Source organism: Eschrichtius robustus, chromosome 16, assembly GCF_028021215.1.
Source record: "Eschrichtius robustus isolate mEscRob2 chromosome 16, mEscRob2.pri, whole genome shotgun sequence".
Classification (NCBI taxonomy): domain Eukaryota; kingdom Metazoa; phylum Chordata; class Mammalia; order Artiodactyla; family Eschrichtiidae; genus Eschrichtius; species Eschrichtius robustus.
Window position 1 is genome coordinate 78,759,911 of NC_090839.1, and position 25,147 is coordinate 78,785,057.

Consider the following 25,147-nt stretch of genomic DNA (forward strand, 5'->3'; position numbering starts at 1 on the left):
TCTTAAGGTATGCACACTTCTTGAGACATAATGCTATGCACACTTAATAGACTAAAGTAGAGTGTTTGCATAACTTTTATATGCACTGAGAAACCAAAATTGCAGTGGTCTGGAACTAAGCCTGCAGTATCTCTGAGGTCTGCCTATGGGCAGATAAACAGACAGTTCCAACACATGGAGACAAGTGCTGGGGAAGGAGCATGCATACGGTCAGGAGAGACCCTGGGATCAGAGTTGGGAAGGATCTATATTACTCAAAAAATAAGAAGTAGCTAAAGAAGTAAAATAAGAAGTAAATAATAATAAGAAGTAAATAATAAGAAGTAAAAATAAGAAGTAGCTAAAGAGCTAGCTCTCCACAGGTTAATAATGCCTAGCACACCAACAGAGTTTTAAAAAATCTGTTAAATAATTCTGTGGTTCTAAAAACACTCAATTAGTCATTTAACTGAAGCTGGAAAAGTATATACTAATTACTTTTTTTGACTTATATTGCACAAAAACATTAATAATAGTTGTGTAACTGTGAAGTCATGGGTGACATTTAACATGTTTTCCAGGTTTTTTAAAAAATAAACAAAATCTATGATAATATCAGAGAGGAACAATTTATATTTTATCTTTAAAATGTGCTATAATTTTATATAGGTCATTAATGTAGCAGTGGATAATTTATCCAGTAGAAGTTTCTAGATCCTGATGGCCTGAATAGCCAAGTACACAGAGTAGTATTCATTTCGGGTGGATGACTTTCAGGGTCAAAACTTTCTTTCTATTTGAGAAAGTGTCTTTTACATGAAGCTGGCTGTGTATTAAGGTCAGCCCTGAGTAGATTGTGGCTTGAATAATAGTGAATGATACTGACACACTGCAGCTCAGAAAATGAGAAATGGTTTTAAAGATCTGGCTATCCACAAGTTAATAGGGTTTTATCTACCCTTTGACCTTCGATTCATGTTATCGGATCGGCTGAAGGATATAGCAAGAGACATCTCTTCCAAATACAGGCATACCCTACCGACCATCTCCCTGTCAGTTGTTGGTTTACACCTTTTTGTGTTTAATACCCAAACATATACAGCATAGAAGTCTTTCAGTACAGTGTTTTAAATTGATATTTACAAGGGCAAAATTTCTACTTATTTTCCAAAACTGAATACAGCATTTAAAGCAAAATGATATGCAAGAAAAATCTTGAATGGCATTCCAAATACAATTGGTGGATCATCAGGGTCAGGTGTAGACGATTTGAAAAGCTCACCACGTCAACCGAGGGAGATTTGCTTCTCGGTGATGCCGGCATGGAGAGAGGCCACTTGGCCTTTACTGAGCAGTTGCCATTAACCTTGTTTGTTTTCAGAGGTTAAATCAGGAAGTAGTGTTTTATACATTTTGCAGGCTAACATAATAGTCGTTACATTTGTGAGCATCTTACCCTATTTTAGTTTCATTTTAAGAAAGTCTTTGGAGGCTTTGAGTTGATGTGTAACACATTTTAATTTTTCCCATTTAAGATAATGGGAAATATGCTTCACTTAGCATTTTTATGCGTGCTGTTAGATTTCAGGAACAGATTACTACTCTTAGCTGGGAGATGCCTGTGTTACTGTAGTTTCATTACTTTTAATTATTTAGTCATTATGATGGCTCTTGAAATGTATTGGGTGTGTGTTTCCTAGAGTCATTTTTTTCTGGATGTCTTTCTGCTGCCCACTATATTTTAAATTGCATTTTTCAGATTTATTCAGGGATGCATGACTTATATTCTCTTTTGTTATCTTTATAGTTCTTGTTTAGGCATAAGTTTGAGTTTTGGGTAACATAGCTGTAATCATACTATGTGTATAACTTTGTCTCCTTTGCAACGTAAGTGTTTTTCCATGCTGTGATATAATCTTGCTCTACTATTCACTGATAATGATGGATTGCCTTCCTCTAATACTTAGCAGTTTTCCTTTGTATTTTTATTTTTATTATGATTCCCTCTTATGTGTGCATAAAATTTAATATACTCAATCATAAACAAATGTTTAAAAGATCTAAACTACACAAACTGCATTCATTCATTCATTCAGCAAGTATATATATATTGCTAAATATTTGGTAAGGACTCTTCTAGCCACTGCGAATCAGTCAGTAAGGCACATAAGGCTCCTGTTTTCTGATAGGAGAGACAGAAAACAAATAGATAAATAAAAATTTACCATTTATAGGCCACCAAACATAATGTGCGAAGACCAACAAAAGTTTAAATAAACAGAGCCCAATCACTTGATAATTCAGAAGAGTAACTTGTAATTTTCATTAGGTAAAAGGAAATCAAAACTACAATTACAGATATTTGTAAAATAGTGGAAGTCAGAATACTGCATAACCATATCCAGAATTGAACCAAAGGGGAATTGTATCACTTGGGATTCAGATTAACTACATACGGAGACTCCCAAATAGTGAGTGGGATAATCAAGTTAGAAATGTTTTTCCTTCTGATGTCACAGAAGCCCAAATGAAGGTGAACCAGTGACTGATATGGCGACTGTGAGATAGTAGGAAATAAATGTATTGGTTTCTGTCCCCAGTTCCTGGCACAGATCTCCTAAAACTTTTGTAATTTCCTAAGTTAAGAGTGTCTTTTGTTCTAATACTGTTTTTGACTCTGGTTCCTGACACGGAGTTCCTAAATCCCTTGGAATTCCCTGGGTGTCTTTTGTTCTAATGAGGTGACTCCTGGTGGCCTTGTGGATGGGAACTGGTCACTAGAAAGACCAAGCCAAGCTTAGAAGCTGGGAACTTTCACCCTATACCCATATCCTGCAGGAAGGGGAGAGGGGCTGGAAATTGAGTTAATGATCAATCATGCCTGCATGATGAAGCCCCCGTAAAAATCCCAAAGGCACAGGGTTCAGGGAGCTTCCGGGTTACTGAAAACACGGAGGTGCTGGGAGAGTGGTGCCTGGAGAGAGCATGGAAGCTCCTCACCCCTTCCCACATACCTTGGCTGCTCTGCTCTTCCATCTCTGTGGTCATCCATATTCTTTATCATATCCTTTTATAATAAACTGGTACATAGTAAGTAAACTGTTTTCCTTAGTTCTGTGAACTGTTCTAGAAAATTAATTGCACCCGAGGAGGTCATGGGACTCGCCCATCAGAAGCACAGGTAACCACCTGAACTTGCAGTTAGCATCTGGAGTGGGGGGGGGGGGTGGTCTGGAGGGACTGAGCCCTTAACCTCAGGGATCTTATGTTATCTCCAGGAAGGTAGTGTCAGAATTGAGTTAAATTGGAGGATACTCAGCTGGTGTCACATTCTTGCTTGGTGTGGGGAAAAAAAACCCATACCTCTGGTGTCAGAAGTGTTGTGAATATGGTAGTAGTGGGAAAGTAAAGGAGAAACACAGGAGAGAGTGTGAGTTTTTCCTTTTCAGTATTTTCACAGTGTCATCAGAGACCCAGGTTCCTATCTGACATTCAGCGTATGACTTTTATTCTGAAGTTTACTTCATGGTCCAGAATACTTGCTAGAGCTCCAGCCATCATGTTGGTATTCCAGCCTTCATTTTGAGCAGGCAGTACAAGGATAGGTATTAGAAGAGCACATGTTTTTCCTTCTGAGATAATTTGTATAACTCTTCCTTTTACATCTTTTTGGCCAGAACTTAGTCCCTTAGCCACATCTTGCGGAGGGAGGCTGAGAAATGTAATCTTTTAGCTGAGTATATTGTTGTCCCCAAATAGTTCAGACATTCTGCTTATAAGGAAGAAGGGGTGAATGGGTATTGGTAGGCGACTAGCAATCTGTATCAATGAACTAAGCATTAAGTTCAAATGTTAAACAAGTAACAGTAAAATAAGCCTATTAGGAAGAAGGAAGTAATCAAGATAAAAGAAGAAATCCATTAATTTGGATTAAAAACCCCCTAAATATAGGATGTATGGAAGGTTATTGACGCCCGTCATCAAAGTAATCTCAGTGGTTTGGTGGAGATGGAAGGCAGATTGCACAGCGTTTGTAAGGACAGAAAACAAACGACATCTTGGAAGGGAGACAGAAGGAGGATTTGGGGTTTGTTTGGGGGTGTTATTTGTTGCTTGGTTTGAAGTGGAGGAGGTCTGAACACGAACACGTAGGTAGAAAGGAAGATGCGAGAGATGGTTGATCTTTATATACCTCTCAGAGAGAGGTGTGTTTTATTTCGATTTCCTAGAATAATGGTTTTGCCAGTGTCTCAGGATTCTTGAGTTGTTGTGGTATATGTGTTATACTCACTCAGCCCGGTGTTTTTAATAAGATTAAAAAAAAATTAGTCCTGGACAACGAGTTGGAACTGAGGTGCTTACCAAGGCTTATTTGCGAGGTAGGTATATTTGTGCTAGTGTGCACAGATCATGGAGCTTCTTCTGGTAAAGGGCTGGGGGTGGGGAACACACCCAGGTGGCGTGAACAGACATTTTCAAAAATGACCATCACTTTCGATTTGTTTTTAGTGATATTTGCTTTGACATTTCAAATAGCATTGAAGGAAAATTTTCATGTTTTATCGAAAGTGGTTTGGGGTTACATGTGATTGAGATCTGCGGCCACAAATCAAGGAAGTCATCAGCCCCCCGTCACTGACAGGCCAGTGGGCATTTTCTCCTGCCACCTCATAGCTATCCTCCTCCTCCTCTTTAATATCTTCCAAGTGGACTCATTCAAGGCCATTCATCTCAAAGCTTATTTTAAAATTTTAGCTTAGGTATTGCTATTTGGGACATTAGAATTGAACCTTTTTATGAGAATCATTGTGTTTGATTTATGAAAAGAGTGTGGAGAAAAGGGGTGTTAAAAAGAATGGTCGGAAGCTAATTTCTTTTGTTTATTGAAAGCAGAAAGAAGGAAGCACTTTCTCAAATTGACATTCGAAGACCCTTTTTAGTGTATTTGGGAAATGAAGATAGTGGAAACCATGAGTTCTGTTTGACTTATGGCAATGTGAAGATAGCTTGCTCCTTTGACGTGGCCCAGAAGAAGCTAGTATGTGTGGCAGAAACTCATTGGCCACTTCACAGGAATCAAAAAATTATGCCATTAGTTCCTTCATAGTCTGAGATACTGGGTTGAAATCAGTACCATTCATATGTAGCCATTTGCACCTCCCCTTCATCCAGCCACACAGTGGGGGGGAAAAGGTGTTTTGCCTGTGACAAGTTAGAAATGTTAAAAATCATGTAAATAGAATTTGAGCAACCCTTGGAGCTTAATAACTTTATCTCTTCTAGTTTTCGAGTCTTTCTGATGACATGTCTTCTAGCTTTGGAGTTTGTGAAACAAACAAAAAAAAACCCCGAAATCAAAAAACCCCTCTCTGCCTGTATTAAAAAACTCGAAGGGGATGCGTCAGTCATCTTCCTCCTAACTCATGAACTGCATGCATCTCAGGATGTCGGGAGACCCTGTCCTGGTCCAGTGATTGAAGGAAGCTTCCATTTTATATTACTGTAAAGAATGTTTCTATTTTTTTCCTGTTTCTGGTTCATGATAGAAAATTATCATCTTTTGACTATGTGTACTTTGAAAATATCTGGTAGACACTGAAGACGCTGGAGAATCCTTCAGTTGTAGGTCTATTTGTATATTTATAACCAATTACAATTCAAGTGCATCTTCCCCAGGGGAAAGGCAGTGATTAGTTTTGACGCTCCTGATGGCCAGTTTCTGGGAGTGGTAGGATGTAGAGACTGAGGACGAGGATAGGAGAAAGGATGGAGACCATCTTAATTTCCAGAATTTACTCCTCATAACCCCTAAGAGGGAAACGGTACACAAACCACCTCCTGTCTTTTTAGATGGTTCCATTTAGTGGAGCTGCGTTTTGAACACAGTGGTTTCTTTACCAAAAGTAGAGATTATATCCTAAAAAAAAAAATCCACGCGGTAGGAAAAGGCATGTTTGAAGAGTTTAGCACTTAAAGGAAAATTTAGATTGAAGTTGGGAATTAACAGTGAATCAGTGAAATCCCTTCTAAATGCTATGTTCATTAAATAGGAGGACAAAGGAAATTGTACTGAATACAGAGAACATTAATAACATTTTACAAATCTTTAATTAGTATTGGGTACTATTCTGTTAATTTCTACGTCTCTGTTCCTTGCCCGCAGTAACATTTCAGACTCCCCTACAGCAACCACATGATAATTGCAGATTTGTTTGCGTTTGTGCATAGTAAATGAAGCATTTGTTTTTTCTTTCCTGTCTGGCCCATGACTAACTTGTTGACTTTTAGGTTTCACTGTAGTTCAAGAAATCAGAGAATTTTGATGCTTAAAATTAAAAGCCCGGGGATAAAGTTTATTTCATCTGTTTAGTTTATTATAGTTTAAAATGTTCTCCTTAACACACAGAGTTAGCTACCTGTAGCGCCACCCAAGGTAACTTTACCCCAGACCTCACCAGAATATGGCACAATTAGAATTTCCTGCCTCCTGGTAGGTTCTAAGGTGCACTTTTACGACCTGTGTTTGTTTTGTCTTTTTAATGGTTACTCATGACTATACTCCGAAAACCTCCACTGCTCTACCTTTTATTTTCTATCCTTTTTTGTCTCTCACTAATACCTAGATCTCTTTTTTCTAACATTTCCAAGAGTAGTGATTCAAAATCCCTGTCCGTTCTCATTTAAATGTTCACAGCAAAGGAAAACATATACAGGAATAAATCTACAAGTGGTAGGATTTTACAAACAAGGAACCAGTGATCGACTTACATACATCATGAAATGATCACCACAGTAAGTTTAGTGAACATCCGTTTTCTCATATAGATACAAAATGAAAGAAATAGAAGAAAAAATATTTTCCCCTTGTGATGAGAACTCTTAGGATTTACTTACTTAACAACTTTCATATGTAACGTACAGCAGCGTTCATTATGTTTATCAGGTTGTACCTTACATCCCTAGTACTTATAACCGGAAGTTTGTGCTGTTTTGGTTCATTACTGTTTTCTTCTTTTGAGATGTTTGTGATTTTCATTGACTTCCAAATGCTTTTTATTAAGGACTTAGGATCTCTTTCTGTATGTATACAAATACACACATAAACATATATATGTATGTATCTATATTTATTTTTGTAAGTGTGGTACGAGACAGGGATTCTTTTTCTCCTTCATGGATTGTTGATTGAGCCAGCATCATTGTTGAATAATTTATCCTTTACCCCATGATTTGTAATGACTGCCTGTTGTAATCAAGTTTTCCTGTATTCATGGATGTTTCTGAACTTTCTACTCTGTTATATTGATTAATTTTTCTGTCTTGCCCCATTACCATACTGAGTTACTATAGCTTTATGATAAGATTGATATTTAGTACAAAAGACCCCTCCTTCTTCAAAATTGTCTTGCTTATTCTTAGCCCCTTACTACATTTTCATATTTATTTTGGGATCATTTTGTCAGTTTTCTCTCCCACACAGACACACACAGACACACACACACACACACACACACACACACACACACACACACACACACAGACATAACTTTGGGATATTGATTGGAATTGCATGGAATTTACAGTTTAATTTGGGAAAATTGCCATCTTTATGAAGTCATGTCTTTGGTTGAAAGTTGCTTGTTCTGTCACTTTAATTTTTTTTGACTGAAATTTATCTTCTAATTGTAGATTCTGTTGGCTGTCTTTGTGAAATGTTACATTTCCACACATCTCTTGGAATTGTTTGCAGGCCCTTCTTGAGTAGGTGGTTGTTTTTGCTCACATGTGCACTCTAACAGGCGGCTAGGTCCAATTCCTGGTCACGAGGCTGTTTCATTGTATATTTTTAGCCAGGTTTATTTGATTTTCATTTTTCATTTCATCTGTGTGTCACTGCAGTGGGGATGGCTCAAGAGATGAGCTTAAGGTACCCCTTTGACTGTACATTCATTAATGTATGGTTTGGTAAATTATGCAAATCAGATAAGGATTTGGAATTAAAGGCTTAATTTTTGGCACTTTTGTGTCTGTATAGCAAGTACCGAACATCCTTCTTCTTCTTCCAGGCTCTTCTTGCTGTCATTCCAGATTCGCTTTCTTATGAGTCAGACATGAGGTGAAGTGCTGTACACTCAGGCACATCTTGTCACTAACAAGCTTTCCAGAGAGGAAACTTTATAGGCTTACTTCAAGAACTGAGTCACCTTCTAATGAGTCTGGTTTTGCTTTTTGTTGTTTTGTGTGTGTGGGTTTCTTTTTTTTTTTTTTTTTGCAGAGCCAAGCTTAGGCACAGGAGGTTGTTAACAGTGGCTTAATGACAGCCTGAACATCCCTTGACTACAAGGCATGTGCATTTGGACAGTTGATTACCCAGGAAAGGAGCTTTTACTCTTTAATATTTGGGACTTGAACTTGTGAATTGTTACAAGTAATATTTCTGGAGAAATAGATCTATCGGATTTATTGATTTTAGAGTTGTGTGGTTTCTGGCTGCCCCGTTATCCCTTTCAAATTCACTTTGTCTCGGTGGTTTTGTAAGATGTGTTCTGGGTATATCAAGATGTCCTTCTCATAACATCTTCTGCACACTTTGTGTCCTGGTGTTTCTGTCTGTTCTTGTCTGCTGCAGGATGATGGAGAGATTGTTGCCTGAGGGAACTTTGACAGAGATTTTACTTTTTTGTCAATATCCTTGGACTTCCAAGTCGATGTGCTGCTTAGGTGACTGCCATCTGTGTTTGCACCCTGGGGTAGGCTGTAACATAATCTTCTGCTTATTGATTTGTATGACATCATTCCTCTGACTTCTACTTATTCTTATGTAGATAGGCTACCTCTCTCATTTATCTTGTGTTGGTGGCCTTAGACTTCTCAGTTTAGATCTCCTACATGCAAAGTAGAGAAACCGGTCCTATGATTTTGTAGTCAAGCCTGCCTTCCTCTAGAAATCTTACCATTTATTTAGTCTCTTTTATTTATTTTGGTTTTGTCTTTAGCTCTTTACATTGTCTCCCTTATTAATCGTCTTTTCTTTTTTTTTCTTTGTTCTCGTGTCTTTCCTTTTCCTTGCGTTTCCACATTTAAAATTTCTATGTTCATGGCTCTCAGGGTACTGGTCATTTTTACACTGTGAAAGCTGCCCTGTTCAAAATGCCAGTAGAACCTTACCTCTTCCATTCTCTCCCAACCTCCAAAGGATGGAGAAACACCGCTCCATATGACTCCTTTGCTTTTCTGACGTGTAAATACTGCTGCCTTCCTTTTTTGTTTTTTATCCTGTAGTGGGGATTTTGTTTTTCCTGCTATTGAGTGTTTACTTACAGTTTCTCTTTATATGGCCGCCAGCGCTCTTAGCCTCTGTTGTGTTTGCATTTTGCACTTCTCAGCTTCCTCTTCTTGTGGTTTTTCAATAGATGAACTTATAGTAGCCCTTTGACCGTACGTCGATTATACAGTAGGCCCTCCGTATCCGCCAGTTCCGCATCCACAGATTCAACCAACCACGGATCGAAAATATTCGGAAAAAAAAAAATTCCAGAGAGTTTCAAAAAGGAAAACTTAAATTTGCCTTGGAAAGCAACTGTTTACATAGCATTTATAGTTGTATTTACAAATACAAATAATTATTTGTAACAAATACAAATAATGGTTGTATTTACAACTATTTACATAATATATACATTGTATTTGGTGGTGTAAGTAACCTAGAGATGATTTAAAATATACAGGAGAATGTGCATAGGGTATGTGCAAATACTGTGCCTTTTTGTATAAGAGACTTGAGCATCTGAAGATTTTGGTATCTGTGGTTGTCCTGGAACCAATCTCCTGCGGATACCGAGTGCTGACAGCGTGCATTATAACATGTGGTCGTGTGTGTGTGTGTGTGTGTGTGTGTGTGTGTGTGTGTGTGTGTGTGTGTGTATACACATATATATATATATATAAGATTTTAAAAAATATGTGTGATCTCACCCTCCTTCTACTCCTTCACACAAGCAACATCTTCTTGGGTATTAACCACGTTACCAGGAGGATGTCAAGCCCTTCTTTTCTTTTTGCTATTATAGGTAACATAGAGGTCCATGACTCTTCAAACTCCGGCCACACTCTGTCTCATATTCAAGTTGATTTGCGTGGTCTTCTTGAGGTTCTGCTGAGCCTAAGACAAATCTTTTTCTACTTCCTTTACCAGATTTCTGGTCTTTGAGCAGGAGAATTTTGTTTAAAGCATCTGTTTAAGGATAGTTGAGATCAGGCGTATCAAGAAACTGTTAAACTGATCCATTCTCATCTCAAGAGTCAGTACTATAAAAAAATGTGTGTGTGTGTGTGTGTGTGTGTGTGTGTGTGTGTGTGCGCGCGCACGTGCGTACAGGTTTTCTGACCCCACAACTTTTCTTGTATTTCCTTCCCAGCCTTTTGTGTTTCCTTTGTGTATATGTATTTATGTCATTAATACTATGGTATGTATACAGTTTTGGTTTTAGCTTTTTAAAAATTCAGTGCTATTACATAAAAATTACCCCTCATTATTAAACATTCTTCTAAAACAATTATTCTCAGTGGGAGCAAGGGTATAGAAAAAAACAGGTCTCCCACCACCTTCCTTCCCCTTTCTGAGAATCACATCTGCATTGAGCTCTCTTATTGTTAAGAGTGTGTTTCTCCGCCATGTGGAATTCATAACCACTGTTCTGAAATAATCATCTTTAGTGTTAGTTAAATAGCTGTATCATAAATCATCTAGCTATTTTTTTGGATTGAACATATAGCTATTTCTTGGGATTGACATATTTATAATACCTCATTATTATAAATAAAGCTGGAATGAACATTCTTATTCATCAGCATTTGTCCACAAATTTTATCATTTCCAAAGGCTTAAGATCTTTAGAAATGTAATTATTGGATCAACATATTTGGATACTTTTCAGATTCTTTAATCATGTTGCCATGTACTTCCCAAAATGTTTGTACTGAATTATGCTTTTACCATCAGTGAATGAGTGTCTGTCTTGCTGTACTCTAGGCAGTATTGAATATTGCTATTTAAAAATATCTTTGCCAATCTGATAAGCCAAAATGGTACCTCATTACTGCTTCAATTTGCATTTCTTTGATTACTAGTAACTCAGAACCATATTTTAGGAGACCATTTTTTCTTGTTTTGACACAGCCTCAACTCGAGTTCGTCTTGAATTGCAACTGTCAAGATAAATTGTTGAAATTAAGAGCTGTAGTCCTCGGATGTAATAACCTCATCCAGAATGTGTAACACTGAAAGCTGCCTAAATTAGAAGTGACAGAATTCTAACTCATAACTGCATATTTTTAAACTTTTTTATTATGGATTTTTAAAACATTCAAGAGAAGAGAGAATAATGGAGGGAATTCCTGTGTAAGCATGATCTTAGCTTTGACAGTTATCAGCATTCTACATTTCATGTTTCATCTGTCTTCCCAACTTTTGGGGGGTGGGGAAGCATTGGAATATTTCAAATCAGATAAATAGTATCATTTTATCCACAAATACTTGTGTAATTAACACATAAGGACATATTAAAAATGGAATGCCTCCTCCCAGCACTTTGCGTATATTTAAAAAAATTTTAATAGGAGTTTTATATTGAAGTATAGTTGATTTACAATATTTTCTAGTTTTACAGCAGAGTCATTCAGTATTTTTGTAGATTATACTCCGTTTTAAGTTATTACAAGATAATGGCTATAATTCTTTGTGCTATACAATATATCCTTGTTGCTTATCTATTTTATATGTAGTAGTTTATATCTTTTTATCCCATACTCCTAATTTATCCCTCCCCCTCCCCTTTCCCCTTTAGTAACCATAAGTTTGTTTTCTGTGTCTGTGAGTCTGCTTCTGTTTTGTAAATAAATTGATTTGTATTACATTTTTTGATTCCACATGTAAGTGATATCATATATTTGTCTTTCTTTGTCTGACTTACTTCACTTATTATGATAATCTCTAGGTCCATCCATGTTGCTGCAAATGGCAGTATTTCATTCTTTTTTATGGCTGAGTAATATTCCATTTTATGGATGCCATCCATCCAATAAGATGGATGCCACATCTTCTTTATCCATTCATCTATCGGTGGACATTTAGGTTGCTTCCATGTCTTGGCTGTTGTGAATACTGCTACTATGAACATTGGTGTGCATGTATCTTTTCGAATTGGAGTTTTCATCTTTCCCAGATATATGTCCAGGAGTGGGATTGCTGGATCATATGGTAAATCTATTTTTAGTTTTTAAAGGAAACTCCATACTGTTCTCCACAGTGGCTGCACCAATTTACATTCCCATCAACAGTGTGGAAGGGTTCCCTTTTCTCCACGCCCTCCCTAGCATTTAATATTTGTAGACTTTCTGATGATGGCCATTCTGACCAGTGTGAGGTGATACCTCACTGTAGTTTTGATTTTCATTTTGGTTTGTTTATGGTTTCTTTTGCTGTGCAAAAGCTTACAAGTTATTTTTTTTTAAGCCCCTCATTTTCTATCTTCCTCCTTATGTTGTTAATTTCACAGATTACATTTTATACATTGCATGCCCATTAACATAGATTTGTAATTATTGTTTTAGGTATATGTGTTTTAAATCACATAGGAACAAAAAAAGGAATTAGAAACCAAAAATAGAACAATACTGGCTTTCATATTTACCTATTTAGTTACCTTTATCACAGTTCTTTATTCATGTTTTCAGGTTGCTGTCTGGTGTCCTTTCATGTCATCCTGAAGCATTCCCTTTAGCATTTCTTCTGTGGCAGTTCTGCTAATGATGAACTCCCTGAGCTTTTGTTTATCTGGAAATGACTTTGTTTATTTATTTATTTATTGCTGCATTGGGTCTTTGTTGCTGCACGTGGGCTTTCTCTAGTTGCGGCGAGTGGGGGCCACTCTTCGTTGCGGTGCGCGGGCTTCGCATTGCGGTGGCTTCTTCTGTCGTGGGGCGCGGGCTTCAGTAGTTGTAGCACGTGGGCTCAGTAGTTGTGGCTCACGGGCTTTAGAGCGCAGGCTCAGTAGTTGTGGCTCACGGGCTTAGTTGCTCTGCGGCATGTGGGATCTTCCCCAACCAGGGCTCGACCCCGTGTCCCCTGCATTGGCAGGTGGATTCTTAACCACTGTGCCACCAGGGAAGTCCCTCTCCTTTATTTTTGAAGTACAGTTTTACCAGATGTAGAATTCTTGGTTGACAGTTTTTTTCTTTCAGCAATTTAAATATGTCATCCCACTGTCTCCTGACTATTATGGTTGATGGTGAGAAATAGGCTCTGATCTTATCAAGGATCCCTATACATGACAAGTCACTTCTCTTTTGCTGCTTTCAAGATTCTCTTTGTCTTTTGACAGTTTGATTATAATATATCTCAGTGTGCATCTCTTTGAGTTTATCCTGCTTGAAGTTTGTTGAGCTTCTTCAATGTGTAGACTCATGTTTTTCATCAGATTTTGGAAGTTTTGGCCATTTTGTTTTCAAATATTATTCTTTGCCATTTTCTCTCTCCTCTCCTTCTGAGATTTTCATAATGCGCATGTTGAACATTTCATGGTGTTCTACAGGTCTTTAAAGAGAAATGTAAATAATAAACCTACAGCCCTTCTCTTACTTCTCATCCTCAGAAGTAAGCACTATTAATGGCTTGATGTGTTTCCTTCTATGATTTCTTTTCCTGTTGGGTTGGATTTTCTTCACTGAGTCTTATAACATTGTCTCTGCCCTCTTTCTTTGATCTACATTTTCAGTTATTCATTACAGTTTAATTTGGTTGGTTACTTAGTTTATTTTGGAAGTAATTCTATAATAGTTTTCCTGCTTGTCTTCTTTGATTATAAAGAATACTTCATTTGGCTGCATCATGAATTATATCTTTGAATTTATTTTCTAATTCTTTGCTTATTTGACATATCAGATTGACACATTTTGTTTTGTCTCCCATGAACAGTAAAAAAATTCAGTTAATTAAAGCCATCTTAAGAATAAGTATGTTTTCTAAGGACTTTGAAAGATTCATTGCCCAATTTCTAGTAGAGGCAATACATATTCCTTTGCTTTTAGAAACAATGGTCGTCAGTGAGGGATTGTTTCAATTTTAAGGTTTTTTTGTTTGTTTTAAAGAGTTTAGAATTAATTTTTTGACAAGCATGATATGACTTGGTCAGCATTCAATTTGTTTGTTTGTTTTTTAATTGGGATATAGTTGCTTTACAGTGTTGTGTTAGTTTCTGCTGTACAGCAAAGTGAATCAGCCATATGTATACATATATCCCCTCCTTTTTGGATGTCCTTCGCTTTGAGGAGCCAGGCAGGAGTGGTGGAGTCTTACCTTGCTGGTTTCCTGGTTCCTCTCCTCTTTTGGTATTAACCATTGTTGCTAATTTCTTTTCTGACTTTGGTTTTGTTCGTTTACTAGAATAAAATGTAGCTTATACAACAGTCGGCACTTTGGTTGCTTGTTCACTGCTGTATCTCTAGCATCTAGTATTATACCTGGTGTACAGCGGGACCTGGTGACTGTTGGCTGAATTGATATCTGTGTGAACAAACGAATGAATCTGTGTAACTGCTGCTGGTGGTGGTGATGATGGTAGCTGAAATTTATTCATAGTTTTCTATCTGCCAGGCTGTGTTCTGAGTTCTTTATTTGTTTTAGTTCTTTTAATTTTACAGCCATACTATGAGATGTAGATACTATTACTCTTCCTATTTTACAGAGGCACAGAGAGCATGCCTAAGCTCACACAGCTGACTCCAGAGCCCAGTAGCTTAATTGCTACTACGTACTCTTTTCCTCATCTTATACTTTTTTCCTCTTTTCTCTCCTCCTTCCTAACTACTCAGACCTTTTCTACTTTGTACTTAATCCTTTTTTCCCTCACTTCCCTTTGATAAGCATTTAACATTTACCTGTGGAATTTTGACCTCAATTTTCACTCCATGTATTGGGTTGGCCAAAAAGTTCATTCAGGTTCTGCCGTACCACCCCAAAAGAACTTTTTGGCCAACCCAATATTTTCAGTCCGTGTATTGCTTCCTTCTAAGAAACAAACATAAGTTAAAACCCAAATTTAAACTCTGTCACAAAGATCTGGTCTGAATTCTAGAGGTTAACGTCTAGGTTTCTTGCTGCACAGCCTAGCTGCACACTGGTTGTGATGTTACTTTCAGATCCACCCCTCCCTCCCATTTTATTGTGTTTGTTACTACCGCTGGGGGAAAAAGTCCCAGACTCTCAAATTAAACAGAAAATACATGAAATTATAACATGCCAGCTACTTGACACTTTTTTACAAATCTCATTGTGACATTTTACAAATCACATTGTAGCCTGAACAGAAAGTAGCTAAACTTTTTGCCTGAATTGGATACTTTCATCTTCATTTTTGTATTCCATAGTATTACACAAACCCTGTCCCTACTAGATAATATGCCACATTCAGAAAATCCTGCAGTAATAACTGACCAGAACCTATGCAAATTAAAATTACTAACTAAATCCCCAAACTGGGGAAAAAAATAGGTTTTATTCAAATTAAATTACTACAGTACAATCCAGTTTGTACTCCAATTGTTTCTTTTATTTTAATCTAAAAGAAGGACAAAATAAAGTGTTAAGTATGTCCTTTGCAAAGGGAATTCCAACTCTCACCTCTCAAGCAACATCTGTACTCAGTTTTTGTTTCTGTTTTTGTTTTTTAATATATTTATTTATTTATTTATTTTCGGCTGTGTTGGGTCCTTGTTGCTGCACGCAGGCTTTCTCTAGTTTTGGCGAGCAGGGGCTACTCTTCGTTGCAGTGCGCGGGCTTCTCACTGCGGTGGCTTCTCTTGTTGTGGAGCACGGGCTCTGTGCACACAGGCTTCAGCAGTTGTGGCACGCGGGCTCAGTAGTTGTGGCTTGCGGGCTCTAGAGCGCAGGCTCAGTAGCTGTGGCGCACGGGCTTAGTTGCTCCGCGGCATGTAGGATCTTCCCGGACCAGGGCTCGAACCCATGTCCCCTGCATTGGCAGGTGCGTTCTTAACCACTGCGCCACCAGGGAAGCCCTCAGTTTTTGTTTTAATTTGATCTAACTGGAGTATAACACAACTTTCTTCTATAGACTTTAGGAACTGCTTTAACTAATTTTAAACAGACTTTAAAGTCTCCAAAACCATCCCACCGAGCAGGCTCCCTACAGACACAGTGAAACCCAGAATGTGAATTTGATAATTTGAAATAAAATCTAATGACATTTCTTTTTTAGTAACCCCATAGTGCTTTTCTTTGCCCTTAACGATCTGAACATTAGTAGGCTATAGATAAAAGGTAAATGTACTAAAATTAGTTATATCTGTTGATCAAAAGATATGAAGAAATCAGAAAGGAAAGCCATAAAGTGGATGAAAATATTTCTAATACAATTATAACAGAATTCTTACAGCCAGAATATATAAAGAATTTGAAAAACCCAGTAGTAAAAAGACAGCTATCCCAGTAAAGAAATGTTCAAAACATTTGAACAAGTACTTCACAAAAGTAGAGATCCAAATGGCCAAAAGCATACTCAACTTCATCAGTAAACGGGCAAATACAAAATAGGACAGTGCAGGAATGGCTAAAGTTTAAAAGACTAACAATAAGTGTTGTTGAAGAAGAGAAGCAGCTGGAACTCTGATCCACTGCAGGTAGAAGTATGGTGAAATGACTTTGGAAACCAATTTAGCAGTATCTGCACATCCTGTGATCCAGCATTTCCACTCTTAGGAACATTCAAGAAACATCCATCGGGAGTCAGGTACAGTAGCAGTCATAGCAATGCTATTTTGTAAGAGACCCAAACTGGGGAAAAAAACCAACCAACCAACAACTTTCACTAATGTAAGTATTTTCATATACTGGAGTACTAAACAGCAGCAAAAATATATCTAAAGCTAAAGTCACCATCAAATTCAGTGAAAGAATTTCAGTGAAAGAAGCCAGACATAGAAGAATACATGTCATAATAGCATTTCATAAAATTCCCTAAAGCAGGAAGAACTAAACTCTAGTGTTACGAGAGATAACAGCATTTTATAATAACTGAAAACTGGAAATAATCCAGATGTCTATCAGTGGGGGAACGGTTGAATAAATTATTGTATATTTATATAATGGAATATTAGATAACAAAGAAAATGAACAAATCTCAGCATGCAGCAACATGGATGAACTTTATAAACACAGTGTTGTATGACAGAAGCAAGATGCAAAAAAGTATATGGTTCCATGTATATCAATTTCAAACAGAGACAAAAATCTAAACTTTAATGTTGAAGTCAGGATATTAGATAGCTTTGGGGTAAAGGCAATGGATGGTTACTGGGTGATGGGTATTTTCTTTGTGTTAATCCCTTGGACTGTCCATTCGTGTTTTATGTATGTTTCTCTTTGTATGATTTATTTCACAATTTGAAAAGGTTAAGCAACGAGAGATAGAGTCTGCCCTGGATTCATTCTGCTTAGGTTCATATCCCAGCTTTGCTGCTTTCCAACTGTGTAACTTTGGGAAATTCATTTAGCAGCACTAGGCCTCAATTTCATATCTGTAATGTGAAGCTGATAAGCCTATTTTGTAAGATTTGTTGCAAAGATGAGACAAATATTGGAATCTTTGCTAAGATGTTAAACACAACAACAGCTGGCACATAGTAAGGGCCGACTCATTGCTAACTCTTGCTATCGTTATTGTTGGTATCATTTCCAGTTTATTTGTTGAAAGGAATTTTAAACTCCCATTGGAATTACATTATATTTAGAAATCTATCATGGCTGTCCGTGTAGCCTAGTTTTTTATGGTCTCAGAAATATTTACGTTTTTCACTGTCCATGTTATTTCATAAATAATCATCAAGTATTTTACAGATGTATTTTAGAGTTGAAGTAGAATTTTCTTTGCCTTGCATTTTGTAATTGTACATATAGTATATATGTACCATACGTATGGCACATAATAGCTAATACTTAGTATGACTTAACTGCTGCCAGCGTGGTTCTAAGCGTTATGTAGATGGACACTTTTAATCCTGTGTAAACTCCCATTTTGCACAGGTAGAAACTGAGACAGAGTTAAAGATGGCTAGTATGTGGTCTGGGATTCAGTCTGGCCTCAGAGTCCACATTCACCCCACTGCTCTATGCTAGGAAAGCTGCTCATTTTTCTATTTTTATTTGGTAACTGGCCAATTTTACTTAACCTGATTTTTAGTTGATTTTCCAAGAAGCCAGCTATATCATTTGCAAGTAATTGTTTTTTGTATACTATCCACTTATTCTTGTTCTTGCCTTATTGCTTTGATTTTAACTTTCAGGGAAGTGTTTATAAAAATAATAGAGTGGACATTCCGCTGTTATTCGGATTAAACAGAAATGCCTCTATTTTTTACATCTCTAAGAATGACATGGACTATTGACTGGAGAGTGTTTTCTTTATGTTAAGGATGTGTTTTTTAATTTTTGAGTTTACCAAATGGTTTTTCAGTTGTTCATTCTGTTTTGTTTTAAAATCAAGGATGGGCTTTAAATGATATGAAATGTCTTTGTGTGTCTATAAGATGATTGTATAACTTTTCTGTGTTGAGCTATTAACGTGATGAATTGTATTAATATATAGTCTAATATTGAATCATCTTTGCATTTCTAGAATTTTTAACATAATGCTGAATTTCATTTGCTAAAATTTCTGTAAGATTAAGTACAAGTGAGATTGGCTTGCACTTCTCTACCATTTTTGTTAGGTTTTGGCATTGGATGAATTCTAGCTATGTGAAGGGAATCTGGACGATTTCTATCTTTTCGTGCATTATACACTGCATTTTAAAAATAAGTTTTGAGTACATTTTCTGATATGGCTGCCTAATACTGTTCATCCCTTGGTTATCTTCAGACATGAGCAAAAGTAGAGAGATTGGCATTCTTTTTAATTGAAGTATAGTTGATGTACAATATTGTATGTTTCGGGTGTACAATATAGTGATTCACAAATTTTGAAGGTTATACTCCATTTATAGTTATTATAAAATATTGACTATATTCCCTGTGTTGTACAAGATATCCTTGTAGCTTATTTTATACATAATAGTTTATACTTCTTAATCCCCTACCCCTATCTTGCCTCTCTCCCCTCCCCTCTCCCCATTGGTAACTACTAATTTGTTCTCTATATCTGAGTCTCTTTTTTGCTATATTCACTAGTTTGTTGTATTTTTTATATGCCACATATAAGTGATAGCATACAGTATTTGTCTTTCTCTGTCTGACTTATTTCACTTAGCATAATGCCCTCCAAGTCCAACCATGTTGTTGCAAATGGCAAAATTTCATTCTTTTTTATGGCTGAGTAGTATTCCATTGTGTATATATATACCACATCTTTATCCGTTCATCTGTTGGTGGACATTTAGGTTGCTTTCATATCTTGGCAATTGTAAATAATGCTGCTGTGAACACTGGGGTGCATGTAGAGAGAGATTGGTATCATTTTGTTCACGTCTTACTTCACTTTGTTTTTCTCTTGAGTATTTTGAGCCTTGCTACTTAAAGCATGGTTTGAGTTGTAGCAGCATGGATACTACCCAGGAACTTGCTACAGATGGATGTAATCATGTGCACATAACTACAGGTGTCACATCATCTTTGCCATATTCTATTGGTTATAGGCAAGTCACAGGTTCTGCCCCCACTCTTGTTGTAGATTTTAAACTATCATTAATCGTGTTGTTTTGAGATGTTTGAATAAGTCTTTGAACTTTTAGTAATTTGTCTAGGGTCCTGGAAGGGAGCTACAAAGTCAAAGGTATAAAGTTTTTAAAGGCTTGTATGACTGTTGTCTAATGGCTTTTCAGAAAATCAGTACCTCTTTTGGTTACCTGGTAAACAAATGGCAACGTTGACAGTGCATCAACGTGCCTTTTCTGCCAAGTAGAGATCATTAAATAATGAGGAAGCAGGAAAGAGGACAAGAGTGATTAGAAATTCTTACTGTAAGTAACTTTGAGCAATTGATACCTGAAAGCCTGAAGGTTATGTGAATTAATTTTCACCAATCTAAAACTGTTTGGTCAATTTACTGTTTCTAAATAAATGGAATTCAGTGTATTTGTTAAGAAACTTTTGGGTGCCTCATCTAGTGTTCGATACTGTAAGTGAGAGAAGAAAAATATACCAATATCTGTGCCTTTATAAGGCTTCTGGGAGTCTTATGACATTGTTTACATTTTTTTCATCTTTCTGCAAAATGCAACTTCAATTTATAGAAGTTCATGCCAGGTTTCACCTATGGGTTTAAGAAATTTGAAAATCTTCCTGGGTGATAAAAACAAAGTTGTGTTTTCCTCTGTTTTAGCAACAACGTACTGTCTATAGGCTGACTCTAGTGAAAGCATGGAATGTGGATGAGCTCCAGGCCTATGCCAGGCTGGTGTCCCTGGGGAACCCTGACTTCATCGAGGTGAAGGTAAGCCCCTGCCGGCTAGTGTTGGGCACGTTCCCATTATGCTTTGTTGGCCGCGGTGGAATTACAATCTTCTAAAATTCTGCAGGAGGTCCTGGATATTTTATTTATTCAGTCAGAAATAGTAATCAAGATTCCTGGCACTGTTCTAGGTATTGGAGATAAGAGCAGTAAAGACTAAGCATTTGCTCTCACATATAAAAAGCTTATATTTTAGTGAGAGGTAGACTGTCAACAGAAAATGAATGTACTGCTCACTACATAGTAACTTTAATATGCTGAGAAATAAAATACTGTTATAGTGAGTAATTGGTTGGCTTTTAACTACACTTTTACTATGGAAAACTTCAAATATATACAGAAGTAGAGAGACTGATGTAATGAACCCCATCCATCCATTACCCAGCTTCAAAAATTACTAGCTCGTGTTTCAACTGTACTCCTACCCATTTTCCTGCCCTTACCTGTGAAGCAAATCCCCACGTTATGCCATTCATCCATAACTGCTTTAGTATGTATTTCTAAAAGATATGCACTCACTTTAAACACTTATTCAGAATACTGTTCTTACTAAACAGTTCTAACAATAATCTCATATGTTGGAACATATAAGGTTTCAACTTGACCAGTTATTTTAACAGTATTTTTTTAAATTGAAGTAGAGTTGATATACAATATTGTGTTAGTTTCAGGTATACAGAGAAGTAATTCAGTTCAAATATATATATATATATATATATATATATATATTTATTTATTTATTTATTTATTTACATATATATATATATATACACACACACACATATATATATAGTTTTTCAGGTTATTTTCCATTATAGGTTATTATAAGATGTTGAATATAGTTCCCTGTGCTATACAGTAAATCCTTATTGTTTATTTTATGTACAGTAGTGTTTATCTGTTAATCCAATACTCCTGATTTATTCTTCCCCTCCTCCCTTTCCCCTTTGGTAACTGTAAGTTTGTTTTCTACGTCTGTGAGTCTGTTTCTATTTTGTATGTGGATTCATTTGTACTCATTTTTAGATTCCTCACATAAATGATATCATATAATATTTCCCTTTCTCTTTCTGACTTATTTCACTTAGTATGATAATCTCTAGGTCCATCCATGTTACTGCGAATGGTAATATTTCATTATTTTTTATGGCTGAGTAATATTCCATGGTGTATATATACCACATCTTCTTAAACCAATTGTCTAAAGTATTTTTTAATCTGGATCCAAATAAGGGTCAGAATTGGATTATTTCTCTCTTAAATTTCTTTTAATCTATTAGTTCCTCTTCCATGTGTTTTTTTTCCCCCTTGTAATTTATTTTGTTGGAAAAAATGGATCATTTATCCTGGTTAGTTCCCCATATTTATATTTTAGATTTTGGTGATTGCATGTTGCTCTGCCCCTTAGATTTCCCGTGGATTGGTAGTTAGATCAAAAGAAGATTGATCAGATTTGTGTGTGTGTGTGTGTGTGTGTGTGTGTGTGTATGTTTGCATTTCAAGATTATTTCATTGCTGGTAGTGTATGCTTCCAGCAGGAGCCATTTAATGTCTGGTTGTCACTGTCATGTTTTTACCAGTGTTTCTTTGGGATAGATACCTGTAAGTGGATTGGTGTGTCAGAGGGTAAATGCATATGCTGTTTTGCTAGATAGTGTGGTTGGCTGCTTTAGATTTCAAAAGCAGGAAGGCTTTTCTGAGGAGATGACTCTTTTAAAAACTGATACCTGAATAGTAAGAAGCAGCACAATATGCAAAGGCTTGGGGTCAGAGCATTCTGGGCAGATGGCACAGCTGGTCCACAGAGGTCCTACATGATCTCCGTCGGGTAGTTGGAGTTGGCTGTGGTACAAGATGAATCAGAGTGGTGGGCTGGAGCCAGATTTTGTTAGGCCTTTCATGCATGGATGAGAGAATCAGATTTTATACTAAGTTTAATGATAAGCTTTTTTTAATACTAGGTGTGCTAGGAAAGGGTTTTAAACTGGAGAGTGATACGATCTGATTTATGATTTTGAAAGATCACCCTGCCGTTGCCATGAGTGGATTTTAGAGGGCAGTAGTAGAAGTAGGTAGACCGGTAACAAAACTTTTGCCAAGCAAGAGATGTGATGGCGTGGGGAAGGTCATTGGAGAGGACTGGGTGCGTTTGTGATACAGTTTGGGAGTAGATCCAACAGAACTTGTTGTTAGATGACATGTAGGGTATGAAAGAACAAAAAGAATCAAGAATAGCACCTGGGTTTTGGGCTTAAGCAATCGTGTGGCTGTGGAACAGTTTGCTGAGATGGAAAAGACCAGTGGAGAAGGGAGGCAAATTCAGGGAGTAATTGCATGAGTTCTGTGTTGACCTTAATACTTTGAGATAGCTTTTAAATAATCCAAGTGTAGGTTCAAAGTGTAGGTTCAAATAAGCCACAGGTTCTATAAGCCCTGGCGTTCTGGGGATAAGACAGGCCTGGCGGTAATGATTTGGAAGTCATCAGCATGAGATGGTAGTTCAAACTATAGAGTTTTAAGAGGCAGACAGCTTTCTTGGACAACTAAGAATACACAGAACGAGAGAAAGTGATCAGAAAATGAACCCAGTCTCTCAAAGCTCCACTCTTCAGTTTATGTTTATGAAGCTGGATGCACTCTGTCACATCAGAGCATATTTCAGTTTTACAGCCGTTTTTTTTAGTAAGTTCAGCGTTCTGCATTACTGTCCTCTGGAGGGATGGAGAGGTGAGAGGAGCAGATGAAATATTGCTGAGTGTGTAGCAGCCTCTAGTCAGGTCAAGACACTTTTCTTTTAAAATTGCTCTTAATTTCAAAAGGCTACTCTTGGCAAGAACTCTAATGATGCAGAGACACAAGCTACACTTTAAATATATGCATCGGCTTAAGGAAACCTTGCCAACATCAGAGATTAGTGGTGTTTTAATTTATGATTTAGCTATTAAAGAATGCTGCTTCAAATTATGCTGCAGTAAAACCTCTATTATTAACTTGGCTGGATCGCCCTGTCACCTTTTTTTCTCCTTCTTTCTTTGCAGTCATGTTTCCTATAATGAAGAAGATATTTTGTAATCTGAAAAGAATCAACCAAATTTTAAAGAAAGATGGCTACTTTGTAAACAGTGTAATTCTCTGATGGGCATTCTGTAGTTGGACAGACTATTAACATAACTAGGAAACAGATGAAGCTTCTGCTTATAGCTGAGATGTTATAATGACATAGTTTCCTTCAAACAAGATTTCCATTTTACTATTTTATCCCTGCATTTAACAAATATTTCTGAGCTGTCTTCATGTGCCAGGCCTCGTCAAAGCATCATAGGTACACATTTTTTTTTTCTAAATTTAGATATGCTGTTTGGGAAATGAATGTCTTATTGAACAAGGCAAAATCTACAGAAGTAAAATGAACTACACTGAGAGATTTTTTTTATTGAAAATCTTGGAGAAGTGTGTAGTCTAATCACAATTTTAAATGTCTTATTTAAATTATAAAATATAAGGTAATAGACAACAGTTTGTGTGTATCAGGGGAAAGCATGTGATGATCAGTTGTCTCTGGTAGGAGACCTGTAATATCAAGTACCTGGGCCTTTGAGGATTAGATCACATGGTTTATTAAATTCATCTCTCATTTGTCCAGCAAGTTAATGAAGTATCTTTCTCTTAAACTGAAGTAGGAAAAGGGATGTTTACAGAAAACAGTATACTATTAAGAAACAAAACGAGTTATAGAATAATTATGACTTGATCAAATTTTTAACAGTATATGTTTAGATACATTTATATAAGAAAAGTATGGAAGGATACATATCAAATCATTAACAGTGTACGATTTGGGAGAAGGGGAAGGAAAGGCTTGTTTTACTTTTCATATTTCTGTGTTGTGTGAATTGTTGCAGTGAGCATGCATTACTTTTATAATTCAAATGATTGAAATGAAATCAGTAAATGGAGAAGGCATGCTTCCCTGTTCAGTAGGATTAAACTATTTAATGTCTGAAAAGGCAGCTTTTTGTTGTTGTTGTCTTATTAATTACAGTAAAATTTTCTAAAATGGAAGCGTTTTAAAAATAATAGTAATAAAGCCTCTCCAAAAAACATTTGGTAAGAGCTAGCAATATGGCAGCCTAAGATAACCTCAGATTCCTCCAAAAGCAAACACTTAGAAGTAAATGTTATGGTAAACGTACTTTTGAGAGACTAGTCAATCTGTCAGGTCTGTAAGGGAATTCCTTAGGGGCTGTAAAAAGGGAGATTGCCTGGTGGTACTCTGCAGCTCCAGTAGAGACAGGATGTGGCAGAACACTAGGCCCTTTCACCTTCAGTGAAAGGACGAATTAGGAAAAAATTCACCCACTGACATGACACTGTGGTACTTGGAGGCTTATCCCTTACCTATGCTTCTGGTAAAAAGAAAAAGTCTCCCAGGGCCTAACCCTGAAATGGGGTTGGTATTAAAATTTAATAGTACCTCAAGGTCACATAAATGCCCTGAAGATGTGAAATTGATAATACAAAGTGACCCTGGGCTAGTGAAATACCTGAGGCTCTCGGATACCATTCATATCCTTTTCCTGGATTTCCTGGATGTGTGTGTGTGTATGTGGAGGGTTCAGGGGGGTCTCTCATAGTCTCAGGTGGGGAAG

General features: G+C 36.8%; 1 protein-coding gene across 3 annotated transcripts in view; it reads left to right on the forward strand.

Moving 5' to 3' along the window:
• LOC137778715 (S-adenosyl-L-methionine-dependent tRNA 4-demethylwyosine synthase TYW1) overlaps positions 1-25,147 on the forward strand; it is a 206,782-nt gene that overhangs the window by 101,044 nt on the left and 80,591 nt on the right. For all 3 annotated transcript variants that reach the window (XM_068565973.1, XM_068565972.1, XM_068565971.1), the window contains exon 14: positions 20,370-20,480. In XM_068565973.1, coding sequence (XP_068422074.1) covers positions 20,370-20,480 — 111 coding nt within the window. The remainder of the gene's footprint in view (positions 1-20,369; positions 20,481-25,147) is intronic.